Genomic DNA, 19,650 nt, shown 5'->3' with positions numbered 1-19,650 from the left:
CTACAGTTAAATAATACTGCAATTAAATTTTTTTAAATAAACATATGTACATGAATAATAAAAAGGCAGATGACAAATCCTTATTTTATTACAGCTATAGCAAAAAAAAAAAATAGATGACCACAGAATTTTGCTATTTTAATAGTAGAAATATTATGACAGTCGCACGTAAAACATTCTGTTGTAAGCCAGAAGTCCAAGATCCTGGACAGCTACATTGATATCACAGTGTGCTGCTTTTAAGTAAACTCCATCTCTCAATAGTTCCTCTTATCCATGACTGATATCTACTATCATTTAAACTGCAGTCATATAAACTTGAGATTTTTTTTTTTTTTTATCCTAAGGCAATTTTTTTTTTTTTTAAACTCTAAACATGAAATTACCTTTGTTGTGTATGCATTTCTAGATTGTGGACAAATTAAGCTGCAACTGAGAATATTGATTCATTTATGTATAGTTTGAAGAACTGTATACTGTAGAATTGTACAGTTCTTACAGATTCTAGAAATATCTAACTACATGCTTCAGAATGTCAGTTGTATTTAAGAGCAACCAATGAAAAACATCCATAGCCAGACTCTGACCAATGCTGAGAAATGTGCTGCTTTGAGAGGTTAGGGAAAAATGTTCCTGTGGTTGCATATAACTGGCAAAAAATTTAGAAGAGTAAAATAATGGTTAGGAGAAACAGATCTAGCAGGCACTTAGGTAATGTTATACTGTAAAGTAAAAAAAAAAAAAAAAGTAAAGTGCAGCCATTATCAACCCACTGCAGGGTGGAAGCCTTCTCAACAATTCATGCTGAGGGAAATGGACCATAATCTGCCACGCTGGTCCAGTGCGGGTTGGCAGATCGACCGTATTCAGCAGTCAGGGGCTTGAACCTCTGTCTACTCAAAGAGCGTGTGCTACTGCACTCCCACTCCTGCCCACTCGGCTACGGAGGCCGTGGAGGTTATACTGTAGATCTTGTCAAATTGTAAAGAGTTCAGCTGTATGTCATAGAATATACTTTGTATCCTCTAGTACAAAGACAATGCCATATACAAGGAGAGTCAAAATTACATGTTAACAATCCATAGTTTGTGAATTAGATGAGTAATTTGTATTATCTCTATTTTCAGATTAGTTAAAACCTATACAAATTACAGAGAACATGCAATTAAGTTTTGATGAGAGAAAGGTGATTAAATGGTATAATGGAAATTTGAAAATGCCATAGAGGTTTGGAATGGCTGGGAAATACAGTATGGAACAAGGCTGCTTACTTTTCTAATAATAACCTGTAAGTGTGATAAATCTGAGGAACGTGGAACTGTGCACAATATCAATAAGACAAGCCCTACTGAGATAGAGGGGAAATTGTTGTTGTTGTTTGGTTTTTAGGAGCATTAGCAACTAAGGCCATATTGCTCCGGGAATATGCGGTGGTCATTCCCTGACCTTTCCGCATCCTCCGTATTTGGTGGTGACGGGCTCGAACCCCGGTCTAATCAAGAAGCGTGTGCTACGCACTGCTGCTCCTTCCCACCTGGCTACGGAGGCGCCAAGAGATAGAGGGGAAAGGGATATCAAACTATTGAAAACAGCTGTCATGAATGCATTTGAACAAGAGTGTTCACAAGAACTTCAAGGACAAAATCTGAAGCCTTACACCTTGTTTACTGCATTCAATACAGGTAAATGATCCAGATTGACAAACACAATTTTGTGAGTGTTACTGTCATAAAAATGGTGGAATCAGAACTTCTAAGGATGCAATTGTACAGCAAGATGAAGTCACATTCAAACTAAATTGTTAATCTGCCAGGGATAACTACATGGATGGGAATCTCCTCTCATACAATTATTGGACCTTACAGATTATGCACAGAATATCAGAAGCATGTTTTCAGAGACAATGGCATTTTTTTTTTCAACAGGATGGCACACTTACCCATTTTTATACTGCTGTCCATGACTATTTGGACAGGAAGTTTCATTGACAGTGGATATGTTGCTAAGGGAGTATGCTTCTGAATACTCCCAAGGTCTCCAACCCTTGGATGGTATGTGTTATACTGTTTCATGTTTAAGTCCAGTTTTGTTTACTTACCTGGTATTAACAATGAGGTGAAGGAATTGTTACAATTTACACCCATATATCAGGGACAATTATCTTTAGACTTATATTATAGGAGGGTAACTAAATTTGTGAACTTAATGCTTTATGGATTTTAAAAAAATCCACTCAGCCAACTAAGAGTAAAAAGTCTGTTTGCTGAACTAAAATTCAGTTCTGCTTTATGCAGATCTTTTACTAGTGTTTAGAGAAATATAAAATAAGCACAAAGTTAACTCTCTCAGTAACCAAACTTAACAATATTCAAAATGATTGTGGAAACAGAATCTAACAGAGATGAGAAAGTGTCAATGAAGTGTACTGGGAGTAAAATGATGAAAGATCATGCAGTTTCAAAGTCAAGTGCAAACTTACTGTGATGGGAACACAGGAAGTAGTGTCACAAAGGTTTCTTAGATTGTTTCCCATGACTTTACTATTACTGGCAAAGATGTGTTTCTGCTCAAAGGGAACTCTGACAGAAACTCTGTTTAAGAGTATGTACACATTCACTCATTTAAAGAAACAAAAATCACTTATTCACTCTGACAATAACATCTTACATTAAGGTAAGATTAATGTAATACTTTTAGATAAAAAATTGCACTAACCAAAGATAGTATTATAACCAAGCCACTGAGGACACCAATTATGATGCCTGCTATTTTGCCCGTATCAACATCATCGTTTTCTGACGACATCTGAACATGTGGTAATGGTATTTCAGTAGAGAAATTACTGTTGGTATATGGCTCAATCTTCTGGCTGGCTGTTTCTGTTGGTATAGTTACAAGTCTTGGAGGAGAAGTAGCTGCTGTTGTAGTTGTTACTGTCACTGTTGTCATTGTAGTTGTTGATACTGTCGTTGTTGTTGCTGCAAATGAAACAAGAAGGGTTTACTTGACTTATACATTTTTTTTTTTTTTTTTTTTTAAATATAACATAATCATGCAATGTTATATAATGCTCTGAGAGATTTTTTTTTTTTTATGAAAACCCCAAACACGAAAGGTATCAAAACCTATAGTACTTAGTACCGTGCATGGGTTGAAGAAGTATGGGGGGGGGGATGCCGGAAACTTTGCTCTAGAGACTAAACATGGGTTTCACCACTTCAAGCCTCCAATAAGCAAAGTGGTGGTATAATTGCACACAACCACCTATCTGTTATGACTTATAGTTGAGAGAGAGAGAAAAAATATATCAAGCTTATTTCTTTAGTTAATTAGATATGAGACTCAAACTTGCACGATGGGTAACTGATACATTCATAGATTATGTGCAAAATAGTGATTGCCTATTACATAAGCATTATTACTAAATTTCGTGTATTTTAAAATTGCAAAATTAAGGACGAATTTTTCATCTACCTTTTCCAAAAAAAAAAAAAAAACCCACACTTCAAAGGTTGTTTTTTAATACAAAAAACGGCTTATACGGATATTATTCACTCTCATTTAAAAATAAAAAAATGTACTGCAATGTTACATTCTGCTTTCACACTAAGGCTCCCCCAAATTAAAACAGTCATTGAAAAAGGTTAAGTATTTTAGAATTTTCTTTCACGAGACAGAAAATATTTGATATAAATGTTGAAAGCCTACAAAAATTTTATGCATGACCAATATAATTGCTAAGTACAATAACATTATAATGATTTTTAACTGGATTTAATTGTGAATTTTTCTACCAAATGCAGTTACTGAAATGTAAAGACACAGGAAAATGTCAAAACTTCATAAGATTTGACATTTTATAATAAATCCCAAGACTAAGTGCATAATGATCCAGTACAGTGTGACAATTAATCAATAAATAAACACTGAAGACAAGCAAACATACATGCAAAGAATTTAAGCATGCAATTTATCATGCTCTTTCCCCAAGTGTGCTGCAGCAAAAATATACCATTTAAAAATGAGCAAACTTGATTATTAAAACACCAACTTTAAAGTATGAAACAAATTCATTATTAAAATATTCTTCCTTCATTAATATAAAAATAATAAAGAATACAGAAATGAAATCACACAAGAGTACACTTAATACAGCAAAATTTCTCGGCATTTCCTTGCAGTTATATTTATAATGATTACAACACATGCCAACAAAAGGGCAATGGCAGAATAATAAAAAGCATACCTAAATCAGATGTTGCTGGAAATGAACTTTCCAGAGTAATTGGATGTAAGGAGTTAGTATCATCAGAAGAAAAAATATCTCCACTGTCAGTATTAGATAAGTTTGAATCAGAATATGGCAGAGGAAAAACTGAATAAGTGTTAGTAGTTGTCTCCAGAGTAGAGGCTGAGCTAGAAGGAGGAGGTTCTGTAAGAAGGAAGATTCAGTTACAAGCAACACATGTTATTCACAGAATGGAAGATATCAATTTCTTAAAAAGGCATTTAGTCATCCCGATTTTAAACAGCCATTCAGTTTGTATTCCATATGATTCAGTGACATCAAAAAAGTTCCCATATATAAATAACTTCAGAGCAGTGTTAGACTTCTAATTGGACATTTATGATTTTAAACAAGAAATATCAAAAACATGATCAACCAAGTAACAAAGTTATGCATTTCCTTCAGATGATTCTAGGAATGTATGCAAAGAAGACCAAAAAACTAGACTTACAAATGGAAACCCAAAATAGTAGAAGGAAGACACGAGAGCTCAACAAAAGCAGAGGATAGTCAAACCTCTATCATAGTTGCCTCTATCATGACAAAAAAATTGAAGAAATTGTGCCACAGAGAATCCAATCGATTTTCTGAACATCAACATCACAGAAAATGTAATGCATTATTAAAAAAAAAAAACCCCAACTGTAGACATGCAAGGTGAGCTGTTTTGCATTTCTTTTAAGTTACCATATTCATATTTGACCAAGTTAGTCTCAACTAGACTTAAACAGTCTGGGAGAGGGGAAAAATGCACGCATGAATGCTAATTCCACTTGCACTTCAAGTTATAGCTAATTGCAAAACACAAATGTGAAATACATACAGAAAACTAAATTAGTTAAGAGGTAAGGAACTATGAATGCAGGTGTTCTGACAACTGTAGACTGTGTACATGTTAACAAGAATCTCTCCATGTCAGTATCACCAGTATTGCTGCATTCAAAATTCTATATAACAAATCAGAACAACTCTGCTCCATGTAGTTAAAATACAATACTCAAAATAGGTTCAATTTAATGTTCTAACATGAAAAAATTATTCATGATATATTTCCATTAGAACTCCATTATTTTGCATCGATTCAAATAATGTTTGAACTGATGTATCATTTAACCCTTGTTTCTGAGGGTGTCAACTCGGTGAAGCAAGTTTCTTCATGGAATTTTGAAGCATTACATAAATACTTTTAATATTCATTCTCATTTCAAACTTGACTGTTCAAAAATTACTGAAATTGTCAAAAATGAAATCTGTAAAAAAAAAAAAAAAAAAAATCTGTAAAAAAAAAAAAAAAAAAAAAAAGTTGTTTATTCATAAATAAATAAAATCACATTACTTTTTGATGCAGTAATATCCTCTACATCTATTTATGCATCACTTGATTCAGTTTCTAGATTAGAAATTCAGGAAATGCATTCAATTTCAGCTTTAGAAAGTTTGAACAATTGAAGCTAATACATGCTTTTCTTACTTTCAAAGAAGCCCTCTGTCCACCCTCTATTATAAACTACATCTACAGTTACTAGGAAAAACATAAGTCTAACTGAATTATTTCTAGATAATTTATTCCCAACACTATTTGAAACAACCTTTAAAACTTTACAAAGCAAGAGTGTCAACCTTGTGGTGACAATCTGGCTTTGTACCTGTACAGGAACCTAAATGATCTCCCACCCCCTAGAACCATTTAAAAGCTACACCCCAATTTTAATGTCACCACCTTATTTGAACAAACATGGTATATACACGAATCACAACACACCAGAAAATACACCTTTTCAATACTATTTCACATTATTTATACATTGTTTCTTTCCAAGACAAGGTTTTCAAATCTTTGATAGTGGCTCACATCTAATAGTAGAGGTATTCAACTGGGCTGTTGCTGTAAATTTGCTGAATGTTACACTGCAAGGCATTCAGTAATTTACACATTCACTGCCAGAAATCCAGTCATTGGTAGAATGCACTCAGGTCTGCACTCAAAATCTAACATTACATACTATAGCAGCCAATAACATTAAATCCTGATAATTGACAGGACAATTTAGACCAATGAATATAGCAACAATGCAGATTGCTGTATAGTTTTCTTAACCTTAAACAAGGTTTTGGGGACAAATCTTTGTTCTAAAAGATTTCATTTGTAGAGAGAGAGAGATAATTCCATCATTACAAAGGGATCTGATTATATAATCACTGTACATTGTGACACCTTCTTGCAGGTGCAGATTGGGCTGCATTGCATATAAAATTGCATTTGTACATAACTTAATTGGTCACTTGTGGATATTTGCCTGGTCAGTTTTATGCTTCCAACCCACCCCTGCCTCCTTGGGTGTCTACTCCTAAAGGATGTGCCCAGAAAGGGGGAGAGGTTATATCTGAAAGAATTCAACATAACTAACTAAAAAAAAAGATCTACATGAGCCATGAAAGTGTCCAAAAAATGTAGATCCATTCCTACACAAGCCATAAACTTACCCCAAAGATGACTTTTATGGAAAGTGTTTAATATTCTTAAAATCTGTAAGATTGAAATAACATAGGGAAAGACCCTCTGTAGCCAAAGACACTTTCCTTTAAGAAGGGAAAGGGAAATTAAACAGGAGACTGTGGGAGAAAAGCCCATCGGAAGATGTTATAAGGCACACACCAGTGACTGTTGAACAGCAGCAATTGAGTGACCACTCACTGCAGAATGAACTGCATCAAATGTCAACTGTGGACAATGTTTCCCTGAGTACTCGCTGTGAAAGAGCACTTGATTTCATTATCCATTTTTGTCAACAATGGAAAACTACCAGACAAGCAAGATACAATTTGTTCAGTTGAATAAACTGTCATTAATTAATGTCTGTGCAGAATTTAAGGCTAATCCTCAGACAAAAAAATAAACTCTATACTTAAGAGCCATAGACCAATGTCTTCGGTTAGAAAAATATTGCAATCCACTCAGACATTACTACTAGTGGCTAGCATTCTCAACAGATGTCACACAAACTGTACTGCAACTTTTTTTATCATCTGAAAGTAGACAGACAGCTCACAAGGTTCTGTTACTGGCAAAGAGGGACTGTGCCAGCAGAGACAAACATGGTTCTGTTGTCAATAAAATGGGTAGGCCATACCTTATGTCTTGTACAATAACATTGTAAATCAAATTTCCTTGGGCCATGCTTTTAGCAGAAGGCACATGGCCCTGCTAAGGGTACAGAGAAAGCAGCAAGATTACTCATAGGTGCACTGGTCACAGAGTTACAGCGAAATAATTGTAGTTCTTTAAATTAGAATGTCTTAAATATTACTATTAAAATCACTGCATAGAAATCTATGCAATGATTTGAACAGTGGTATTTAAGGGTGTTAAAAAGGTTGATAAACTAAGCAACGTGAGGCATCTTTTCTCTTCCTCAGGCAACACACCAAAAGAAAGAATTAAGGATAACTGAAGACCAGATGCAAGAAAATATGCTTCCAGCCAAAGAATAAATTGGCTACTGGAATAAACTCCATCTTATCCAGTGAAAGTGTAAAGCACTTAAATGAAATTGAAAAAAATAAATGAAAACAAGGTATATTAAGTTTCTCACCCCCCCCACCCCTTTTTTGTTATTACAGCTTTTTTCCTTGCATCATCTTACCAAGAATAATAGGCATTAACCTCCCCATATCAGTTATTTATTAAAGATATACACAGAGGAACTTTTAAGTTGTATTAATTTTTTTTTTAAGGTATCTTAGGATTAATCCAGTATAAGGTCATTTTCACCAACATAATTTTAACGAACTATCTAAAATTTCAGAATCAACTTACGTATTGCAACACAAGTCCGCAAATCATTTGCTAATTTTAAGCCATTTGGACATACACAAGAATACAGAGCAGACCGCCAAGATATATTTGGTGCAGGCAAACAAAGGTGTGAACACAGACCACGTTGACTACCACAGTGATTTGTACCTAAAAAAAAAAAAAAAAAAACCCAATTCAATTTTTATATCATAAATTTGAATAAGTCACTTCAGGGGGTTTACAGTGAAAATGGTTTAATGCAAAATTAATGTTACACAAATAAGACTAAAATGTTAAATAGTATATATCAGGCTTGGAGTCCAATGTAAAACATATGTTATTGTAGGTACAGAATAATGCAACAGAAGAAGACATAAGTACCATGCCTGGAATAAATAGCATTTAACACCCTTTTTTAGCAGTAACTTTGCCACTAGGAGCAACTCTTGTTGTGAAAGTTTACTCAATGAATTTTGGAGTATTGTGAAAATGAAAATTGACTTGCTTAACATTAAAATGCCAAAAATCAAACTGGACTTTTTTTTCTTTTTTTATCTTAAATTAAAGTAATTTAAGACAAAAGCCTCATTCTGTACCTAGCAATGACTTGCTCAACCTCAATTGTGGAGGCCCTTTGCCATGAGTTGTCTTGGTATTATATTATCCTAAATAAATAAAATATAAAAAAAAAAAAAATTGCTCCAACAGTGAAGTGTATTTATTTATAATGTCCCACACCCATATGCCACTATCCAAATATGAGGTCTCATTGCTGGTTGCATGGGTAGGTGAAGATATGACAACTTAGTGACAAGATACTCACAAAATGTAAGATGGTGCATTAAGTAAAATAAATTAGAGTAAATTTAGGGCAAAAGGAGGGAGATACCCATCCCATCTGTGGTAGGAATAAGTGTTAAATATATTAAATACAGCTCTAAAAAAAAAATCTGAAGAAACAAAAGTTTAATTATATCCAAATTACAGGTATAAAAAAAAAAAAAAAAAAAAAAAACTTGGCAATGTATCTTTTTCCTTTTTTTTTGTTCTTTAGAATGACCTGAAGCTATTTTTAAAAAATAGAGCAAGCATTTCCTTATTAATGTTGCACATATTTTGCATTATGCGATAAAAACTGATATGAAAGTTTGGGGATACTAAAGTAAATGTTGGACAATAATTAAAGTGATGCAGTGCATCATTAAAAGGCTTGCTCACAAATTTTTATCAATTAACCATTTACAATGATAAAATACAAAAAATATCACAAGAGAAAAGTGTAGCAAATAATCTCTAGAAACAACTGATTAAATGATCTTTTCAAATAATTTTACTGGATAAAAAAAAAAAAAAAAAAAATGGTGAAACCAACATCAAAAAAGGTATCATATTGGTATGTAAGCCTTCCTTTTAGGGCTTGCATACCAATTTTAATTTAATAGCTCAACAAATTTCATGATTTTGATGAAATTAAATAGTTCAGGAGTTTAAGACAGATACACATTCTTTATAAAATGCAAAGCACATTATTTCTTGATATTGTTATACAGGAAGAAAAGAAAAATGAAAGAAATTAATCAAAGATGAAATCACTTGTTACCACTTATGATAACAAGCTTAGGGATTTTCATATACATGCAGCTTCTTCTTCCAGTCACAGTTCCCTGAGGAGCTTTGTGGCCACAAACAAAATCCTCCAACTGCATCGATCATATGTTATACGAGCGGCATCGCAAAATGTCACGCCCAAAAGTTCACTGATCCCATCCTTCCACCTAGTTGCAGGTCTTCCTTTAACAGCAAGCTTTTGGAGTTGGCTTTGTTGTGGTCTCTGTGGTATCAGATAATGTGGGTGGTATGCCATTGCCTACCACATGGCCGATTTTGAAAGGGGCCGGCTTTAATCATAGGAAGAGTCATCATGCATCCCACGAGATGCTCTTTAAAAGCAAAGGTGACTACAGCAGATCCCCACTAAGTGCAGAAGGCTGATTACAACTGGTTTTTGCCTGGTTTCCAGAGGTCGTCTGACTATTATATCAAAACCTCTTTCCCTTCAATATTTCTTCTGCTGAAATCTGCTAAAAAGGTGAATGCTTTCGATGAAGTCAGATAATTTTCAGTGATATTTGTAGCTGAAACAGCCATAAATTACTAGACAACTATGCAGCTAACATATGTAAGTTATTGACACCACCCTTATTTTCTTTGTTTTGCCATCCTATTTTTGGATAACAGACTCCAAAGTGTGGCTGCAAGGTTATTAAAAAAAAATACAGGTTTTGACTCTTACTCTTTTACAGAGTTTGTTTTAAGAAACCACAAAGCTATTTAATTTTGCCAAAAAAGTGGTATTTGTATTGAGTTTTTAAATTAATTTTAAACTTTAGAAAATTGAGTTTAAATGTTAACTTCACTTTAAGAAGTTCAGAAATTTTACTTTAAATCAGTCAACAATTTTTAATGAATTTGCTATATTTTGAGGAAAATATTAATCATACAGTAATGAGAAAGAGAGAAAGAAAAATACTTTACCATTAGGCTGCTTATAAGGATGGTAAACATGCACATCCATAGGTGAAAATACACCAATGGCTATATTCTTCAAGTCTTTTCCATTAAATTTATTAACACGGTGGATAGCTTCAGATTCCCAGTCTGTCCAATACACCCAATCCTATAAGAACAAGCTTTGTTATATATAGTCACAAGACATTTTCTAGTTAATTTCATTAGGCTATTTCAATTCACTTTGAAGAATTAGGCTCTAGGAGAAAGAAAAAAAAACAGAAAAATAAATAAATTGCTTCATTATCAAAATGTTGAATTAATTGTCATCTTTAATTCTGAGTTTCATTCTTTTCCATTTAAATCTACTGTTGGTTATAATTTTGCTTAATGATTCCTTTAAATTCAGTGTGTCCATTAATATTAACATGCATGATCTAAATGAGGATACTACAAATTATAAAAGCAAAGTTCTGTTTCACTTTTATATTTTCTGTTCACAAGAGAAAATACATTAGCAACTATTACTCTTATAATTAAACCCACTTAATTTATATACACCTGCTTCTAACCATTTTAACTCCTCCTTTCAACAACAGAACCATGAAAGAATACACCTCGCATGTGTCTCATTAATGTGCTAACGTGATAGTGTGCAAGTAATAACTTCCAGTCAACAGAGTTATAAAAGTTGATTAAATTACAGGTTAGTACAGATATTTATCCTTTTTCTTTACTGAAAGTTTTATAGCACGAGATTTATACATTGCTCTTTTAACATATTCAAATAAATTGCTATATCTTTACAAGTAAATCAGAGAAGGAGAGAAACACAAAATACATAATATTAAATTAAAAACAAGCTAGCATACTGTTTCAGGGGTTTAGCTATCCTTGTCTTTCCCCATCTATCGACAAAAGCTTTTGTAATTTCATAAAGCTCTGCCACTTTGCGAGATTACAAAACCTCTTAGAACCACCTTTACATATTGGTGATACTTTGGCACTTCTCCAGTTGAAAGGAATCTCTCCAGAGTCCAATGATGCTCTCATAATTAACCTCAATGGTTCAATACACTCCCTGGCCACTGCTCTCAAAATTACAGGGTATAAACTACAAACTCCAGGGGAGTTACTTACCTTTAGGCTTGAAAGTTTTTCTAATAAACTCTGTAATTTTGAAATTACTATTAAATTCATGTCTCACACTCAACTTAGCATGAAAGGTTGAAAAGATTGATGCAAAGCTAGGCTGTCTAAGACTTTCCCACACCCAGTACAAGTCACCTGCAAGATTCACAGACATGAATGTACAAAAGTTGGAATGGCTGGCAAAGAGTCCCAACTAGAGACCTACACAATAACAATGCAATTAAATGGAAACTGTGTGTGAGTGAAAGACACATCCCATATAGGTAGCTCAATACTACTGTGGTCTATGATTTATTGATGGAAAGCCTATCCAGAAGGATAGAGTGAATCATAGCAACCAAAGGGGAAAGCGACACACTACTGAAATAAATAGCAGTGGATCACAGTGAGAAGCAAAATATTATGGCATAATTTTGAAAAATTTTTACATTTCATGAATAATGATTTATAAAAATCTTACAAATCTCAAAACTGAAGTGGCTTAGTGTCAAATATATACAAGGTGTCTCAAAAATACATGACATAACTTCAGGAATGAGTTCCTCATATATAGACAAAAATATTTTATATCAACATAGTTCCGGAAATGCTTGCTTCCCGAGTTATTAACCGGAATGTCTTATCTCCCGCAGGTGATTTCCTTCATCACAAGGTACTGACAGAATCTGGTGGTTTTCCATTCTGACCAGATACTCAAATCAGGAGCAAGTGCATATGCACTTTATGTACGGTTTGACATATGGCAATGCTCTGGAGGCTCGTCGTTTTTACCACGAAAGGTTCCCAGAACAAAGGAAAATGTCTGAAGGTATCCATCGCTGCCTTTATGAACATTGGAACTTGACACCTCGTGCTGCTGACAGAGGATGACCAAGATCTATGACGTCTGAAGTAGAGGAGATTTTGGATGTTGTGCATGCCACTCCTGGAATCAGCACATGCAGAATAGCAATGCAATTGACTGTTCAACGTTTGACTATTTGGAGAGTGTTGTGAGAACACCAAACTGTATCCTTACCATCTGCAACGGGTACAGGCCTTGTCACCAGCAGGTTACCCTGCGTGAGTAATGTTCTGCCAGTGGTTCTTGCAGCAGCGTGGTACAACTCCTCACTTTCCTGCCTTAGTGATATTTACAGATGAAGCACAGTTCACATAAGATGGAATCCAAAAAACTTTCACAATCAGCATGTATGGGCTGAGGAAAACCCACATGCAATTGTTCAGCCTCAACATCTGGGCAGGTGTTTTTGGTGATAAGTTATTTGGTCCCCATGTACTTCCAAACAAACTCACAGGGCAGGCATACAGAAACTTTCTGGAAAACAACATGCCTGATTTCTTGGATGCCACGCCACTGATCATTCATCAACAAGCACACTTCATGCATGATGGCGCTCCAGCACATTTCAGCCACCTAGCCTGCAATTACCTGAATCGAAGGTTTCCTGGTCGGTGGATAGGTAGAGGTGGACCAACTGCCTGGCCTCCATGCTTAACTGATTTAAACCCACTAGATTTCTTCTTGTGGGGCCATTTAAAGTCATTGGTGTATTTGACTCCAGTAGCTGATGTGGGAACTCTCCGCAATCTAATTGTGACAGGTTGTGAGACAATACGAAACAGGCCAGGAATTTGGCATCGTCTTCGCGAGTCCATAAGACGTTGATGTGAGGCCTATATTCAGGCAGAAGGTGGACATTTTGAACAATTACTATAAGGCGATGTGATCAGTTAAGTGTCATAGACAGACCTTCAAAACTCTGAAACCAAGCATTTCCGGAACTACGTTGATATAAAATATTTTTGTCTACATACGAGGAACTCATTCCTGAAGTTATGCTATGTATTTTTGAGACACCCTGTATAGCAGAAATGTGGACATGAATAATTTTTGAAATTTTATGCACTTTTTATACAGTTTTATAAATTCAAATATGGAAGTTCCTAATGGGTTCTTTAATACTGTCAGCAGAATCAACAAAAAAGGTAAAAAGAAAATAACAGGTATAATAAAAAAAACAATTAAGCTTTTCTTTAAAGATTACATTTAAAAATTGTTGCAATCAATTAGTAAATGGTTAAGTACATAATAGGATACTTCAAGCAGAATTTAAAAAAAAAAAAAAAAAAAAAACCAATTTATGAGATGGGTCACACCTCTTATACAGGAGGTGAATAGAAACTAGCTGTGCAATAGAAAAGAGTATGGTGTCACAAATATAAACATGCTGGCAACGATTGTTAAAGAAGTGCTAATAATATCACATGAACATTTCTGTTTGAAAAGCAACTATTTGAAAATATCAATTTACCATTTCATTTATGAGGGGAAAATGGAGCAAAGGGTTTCCAGTAGTTTAAGAAGTGACTAAAATTGCTATAGGATTAGCTAAAGAATTAAGCTGTTCACACCAGTTAAGTTACAGGAATAGTGGAACATATGACAATTATCTAACATCAAGATGAACACACTTTTTCTTTTCTTTTTTTTTTTTTTTTTTTAGCTAAATACACTGAAAGTAAAGCATGATGAAATTTAACTAATATACACAAATATTTTAGGTACTGTATGTAAAAATTAGCCCTATCATATAAAAATACTCACTTCAAATACATCAATAGAAAATGGATGTTTAAGAATAACTGGAGAAGACAGTATTACGTGGTGATTTTGACCATTGTAATCTGCACTACAAAGAATGTGCAATTTTGCATCAACCCAGAAGATCCTTTCACTCACAAAATCTAAAGATTAAAAAAAATTAAAAAAAAAGTTAATTTTATTGATTACCTTACATGGTGTTGATATTAGTGTATCCCAATAAAAACATCATAAAAGTCATTAAAACTTACCAATTGCCAGACCATTAGGCCACTTAATATCGGATGACACAATTACTTGCCGCTGGCTACCATCCATACCTGCACGTTCAATTTTTGCAGGTTCACCCCAGTCAGTCCAGAACATCCACCTAATAAAAATATCATCCTTTATTTTTGTAATTCATTAAAAAACAAATTAAACAATAACAATTAGAGGAAATTTCCAAATGAATATGGGGATTGATTTTTGCAAGAAATTTTTGTTTATGGTTTCTCTATATAACCAAAAAATTCCATCTAGTGTTTATGTCTCTGCAGCTGAAAGTTGCAGAAAGTTAAGTTGGTATGAATTTTCTTTAATTGTAGCAGAAAATACAAGCATATGATAATAAACAGAGTATGACAATGAACATTTACACTGGTAGCAATGCAGTGTTGTGAATGAATTAGTAAACCTATTTTTGCAAGTATATTACTTGCAAAGGCATTGCCAATTTCAATTATGCATGATCTTCATGTCTTTTCTTCAAAGTAAACTGAAAGTTTTACTTTTGTAAATTTTTAACAATGTTCAACAAAATCAAATTATCATTTATAATCTATTTTGATGCTCCTTTCCTTCAGAATTAACTTTGTGGTTACATTCTTGAAAACATCATGCATGAAGACTGTATTGCAGTTTCTTGGCTGTGTTAAACCAGAACAGAATAAGTCACACACTATAAATTGAGAGGGGTAAATTGTACTTTTACCATCTTTATAGGTTGGTAAAAATACACCCACTTAAGGTTGCTTTCAGTAAAGAGCATTTGTACCCTCCCTATTCTTCTGCAATATCCTTTTTAAATTTTATTCTCATCTTCAATTTTATAAAAATGGCCCCTATTTCACATAAGGAAGAGTAATTCAAAGACAATTCTGCAATTGTTTCTAAACATGGAGTGACTGATCACTGCAGTTTTCTCTATTAATTACTTTTCATAGCAATGAGTGTTTCTATCCCTTCTGTACAGAATTCTTTGCAGTTGGTGAATAGCTAACTTAGGACATTGATCATGATTGATTTCATTACTTCAGAACTAATGTTGTTGTTGTTATTTGGTTTTTAGGAGCATTAGCAACTAAAGCCATATTGCTCTGGGGATATGCGGTGGTCATTCCGTGACCTTTCCGCATCCTCCGTATTTGGTGGTCACGGGCTCGAACCCAGGTCTAATCAAGAAGCGTGTGCTATGCACTGCTGCTCCTGGCCACGGAGGCGCCCACTTCAGAACTTATGGCCTTCATGATTATCTAAAGTTGGGAGTTAATACTGCCCATCTCATTTCTGACAGCCCTAATGGTTACACTGAAATGAGAACAAACTGCAATGAAGATATGCCCATCTTTTTGAATTATAGTTGAGAGAGAAGTTCTCTACAATGTAAACTCTGATATTTAATACAACAATTAGTCATGATTAGCCATTCTACATATTTGGGTTAGGCAGTCAAATATTTGGTTCAGTCACAGCAGTTGGTTACATGTTCTAGATCATTCAATGAATTGTAGCCAATTTTGAAAAACCTGTATAATATGTATGCAGCCATAATATGCGACAGGCATGATTCTCTACATTGTTTTGCTAGTTTGCTGTAAATTTTAACACTTCTCCACCTAAAACTTGCTAACACAGCAGTTACTTTCAATTAAGATATTGCTTTATAACATTTACTCATATACCTCTCTGCTACGGTGAGGTCTAACAATATATGCTCATGAGCATTGCCACTTTGTCATACCAAATTTTAGAATACAATATATTTGCTGTTTTTTTAGAAACAGCAAGTACATGCAGCAGGTCTTCAGCAACCTTAGTATTTTACATGATGTTAATCAGATACAATAACTAAAAAGAATATACTATACTTGGATTCAATTAGATGATAACATGATATTTACCCAGCTAAAGGATTCAAAACTATAGCACGTGGTTCATCCAAATCCATGTTGAACAGAGTCTTCCTCATTTTTTCCCTCATATCAGCCACTTCAATGGTTTTTCTAACAGTGTCAGTCCAATATATGTGTCCATAAATCCAGTCCAGAGCAATACCATCAACTGCTTTAACATCTTTGTCAATGAGAGTAGTCACAGGGGTTCCAGTATCAATAGGAGCACTAAAAAGATAAAACACTAACTAGTTATATACGGCAATACTCATCCTCATAATTTTAGTAAACCTTAATTAAAATGCAATCCAAAGTTGATATTATTTAAATTTTTATTTAAATACCCCTCCTAATAGGAAGAGAATTATACATTAATGGAAATATATTCTAAACCATATTTCACTAATAACATTCACTAAATGTATTGCAGAAAAATCAGAATTTAATCAGGACCAAAACAACTTCACAAAAACTTATTTTTTGAAGCTGTAAGTCTTAAGTTGTTTCAAGATTAGTTTGTACTAAAGTCATTAAAATATCAATATTTTATTAATAAAAAAAAGTTAATTCCTTTCATTCTTTACCTCTTGATAGCCTCTTCAGCAACATCAGACCATATGAGTGTTCCCTTACGGAAGTCATAATCTATTGCAACTGTACTGAAAAGATTTTCTACCAGTGAAACATATTCAGAAGTCTCCAAGTTAATTTTCCTTATGTCTTGTCTGTTTGCAAAGAGCAAGGCCTGGTGTCCTTCTACATTTATAAAATAATGAAAAATATTACTAAAATGCAAAACTTATTTAAAAAAAAAAAAAAAAAAAAACAGTGGATTTGCACATTACAGCTTTTGATGTTTTTAGTTACCAGAAAATTAGACAGGCTGTTTATAAACAAAATTTTCTTTTGGAAAAAATACTGAGTTGCACCTAATTATCCTATTTAAAAATAGGAGTGTTTCTGGCTGGTAGCCAACAAGTTGCTTAATGCTATGAATAAGAATCATAGCAAAATGACTAATATTACACAGTATATCTCTCTAGTAAATGCAGATGACATATGCAAAATCTAAACATTTCAAGAAAAGCCTTAATACCAATGAATACATAGGCTATGCATAATACAGGTTTTCAAAACTGGGCTTCACAGAACTGTTCTGCGAGAGCTTGGAGTTCCGCAAGATTTTTTACGATCTTTTATGCTTTTCTAAAATGGAAAAAATGGGGGGTGGGGGGGAACTAAGAAAATGGTCCGAGATGAGGGTTTGAGTTCTGCATATATTCTGTCAATTATCATTAATTTTTTTATTTAATTTGGATGCATTTTTAATTTATTGTTAATTATTGAATGTTTTTTAAGATGATTTCAGGGCTAATAAAAGTTTGAAAAGCTGAATGATATATATAACAAGCTATGCAGAAGAGATAATACAATGATTGCTCAACATGACTTATATTTAAATAAATATTTTTATTTTACAAAAAGAACTTGCATACCAGAATTTTTCTTTTTTAAGATAGTCTATGCCAATGCATTTTTGCTATCACCAGAGCAAGGTGATGGCACCAAGTCCTAACACCATGCTTCAGCTCATCACATGTCGTGCATCGGCACAAAAAAAAAAAAAAAAACTCACTGGTGGACTAAATCCAACATGTAAGGAGGGGCGATTCACAATTTTCCAACAAGTCTGGAAATTCTGACTGCCATTGCAGTCAAATTTGCTATAGGTTAATCTTTACATATTATCCCTTCCCATTGATCACTGCAAGTACCAATGATTGAACAGACCTAGTCCCTCCTACTCGTTGCTTTCTTTGCAGTGATCAGAGCTTCTGATCACTGCAAATTGTGTTTATTCTCCCCTTGCAACTGTTTTAAAATCGAAAAATGACTTCCTGATCTTAAAACAACGGAGGAGGGGATTCATTCTAACACTAAGTAAAAAGCAACTGGTGGGGCCTGTCCATCACATCCTCAGCAAAGATCGATTGGAAGGGGTACCAGATTGTAAAGTTTAATCTATTTGGACATGCACATCATTGAGAAGAACTAGTGCGATACTGAGAGTTTGCTCTTGCCTAAGGTAGCAGAAAATCAATTCTCCTGAATCTCATAATACATGAAAGCCTTGATCTAGATATCAAAAGATTGTTTCTTGAATTTTTTTGGGTGGTGGTGATCCTTTGTGGTACCATTTCATACTGGACCTCTGATTCTGAAGATGTGTACCAATGTCTTGTTATAATTTGCTATAGAAATGCATTTCCCTCCAGTTCAGATGTTCACTCAGCAGAAAGAGCAACATACTATATCATCTGGTTAAGTGTCAGTATTTCTGAGACCCTGGCATTGTGCACTTTAATGAACAAGAAAAAGAAGTGCCCATGAAAAATGGGCAATGCTTCCAAACCTTTGCCCACTTTCAAAGCAATATGACACTATAATTTGTCTATTTTCCAAAATCAGCTCCTTACTATGACAAATGTTTGTAACTGTGATAACTATCAGCTGCATAAGAACATTCAGCTGACAGCATCAATCATACACACTTGCACATAATAGGGTCTCTCTCTCAATAGAAATTGGTTCATACAGCATTGTTCTACACTGACACCATCTTGTACTTAAAAAAAAAAAAAAAAACCAACCCTGAACTAATACATTCAAAGAATGATATCTATATATATAAAAAATTAAATTATCAAAATTTGGCAAAATAAAAAGTAATAAATAAATGCATAATAAAAACTAGGGACTTCTTTTGGCTACTTTGCACCAATGGCTTCTTTCAGACTAGTCACTGCAAATCAACAAAAAGTGGAGAAAAAAATTCTTTGTTATGAAACTAATGAACCATTACTGAGCATTTACCATTATCTGCACAATGAGCCTTTCTTTCATTTTCTTACATTCACAATCTCTCCTTTAGGCAGATACATACTAAAAGATAACTGGTTATAAAACAGCTGCATCTCATTAGCATTAATGTGCATCCTTATCCCTTGTGATACTACTGAATCCTTGGAAACAAAATATTCCAAAGAACAACTGTCTTCAATTGTCCTCCTTGAACCAGCAGCTAAAAAGTTGAAGATTTTGCTGTTCCTACAGAAGTGACTTACTGTAACAGCTCTGTTTACAAATT

General features: G+C 34.0%; 1 protein-coding gene across 3 annotated transcripts in view; it reads right to left on the bottom strand.

Annotated features, from left to right (window-relative positions):
- LOC150075503 (very low-density lipoprotein receptor-like) overlaps nucleotides 1–19,650 on the bottom strand; it is a 77,960-nt gene that overhangs the window by 4,290 nt on the left and 54,020 nt on the right. For 2 of the 3 annotated variants that reach the window (XM_090388780.1, XM_090388779.1), the window contains 8 exons: nucleotides 17,087–17,258; nucleotides 16,512–16,730; nucleotides 14,601–14,719; nucleotides 14,353–14,492; nucleotides 10,620–10,761; nucleotides 8,106–8,252; nucleotides 4,247–4,432; nucleotides 2,716–2,978 (listed from right to left, as the gene is read on the bottom strand). In XM_090388780.1, the coding sequence (XP_090244906.1) occupies nucleotides 2,716–2,978; nucleotides 4,247–4,432; nucleotides 8,106–8,252; nucleotides 10,620–10,761; nucleotides 14,353–14,492; nucleotides 14,601–14,719; nucleotides 16,512–16,730; nucleotides 17,087–17,258 (1,388 nt within the window). The remainder of the gene's footprint in view (nucleotides 1–2,715; nucleotides 2,979–4,246; nucleotides 4,433–8,105; nucleotides 8,253–10,619; nucleotides 10,762–14,352; nucleotides 14,493–14,600; nucleotides 14,720–16,511; nucleotides 16,731–17,086; nucleotides 17,259–19,650) is intronic. The other variant, XM_090388781.1, reaches the window with a different exon arrangement.

Source organism: Mastigoproctus giganteus, chromosome 14 (genome assembly GCF_048544385.1).
Source record: "Mastigoproctus giganteus isolate SK-2022 chromosome 14, ASM4854438v1, whole genome shotgun sequence".
Lineage (NCBI taxonomy): Eukaryota > Metazoa > Arthropoda > Arachnida > Uropygi > Thelyphonidae > Mastigoproctus > Mastigoproctus giganteus.
This window is presented reverse-complemented; position numbering and strand designations above follow the sequence as displayed.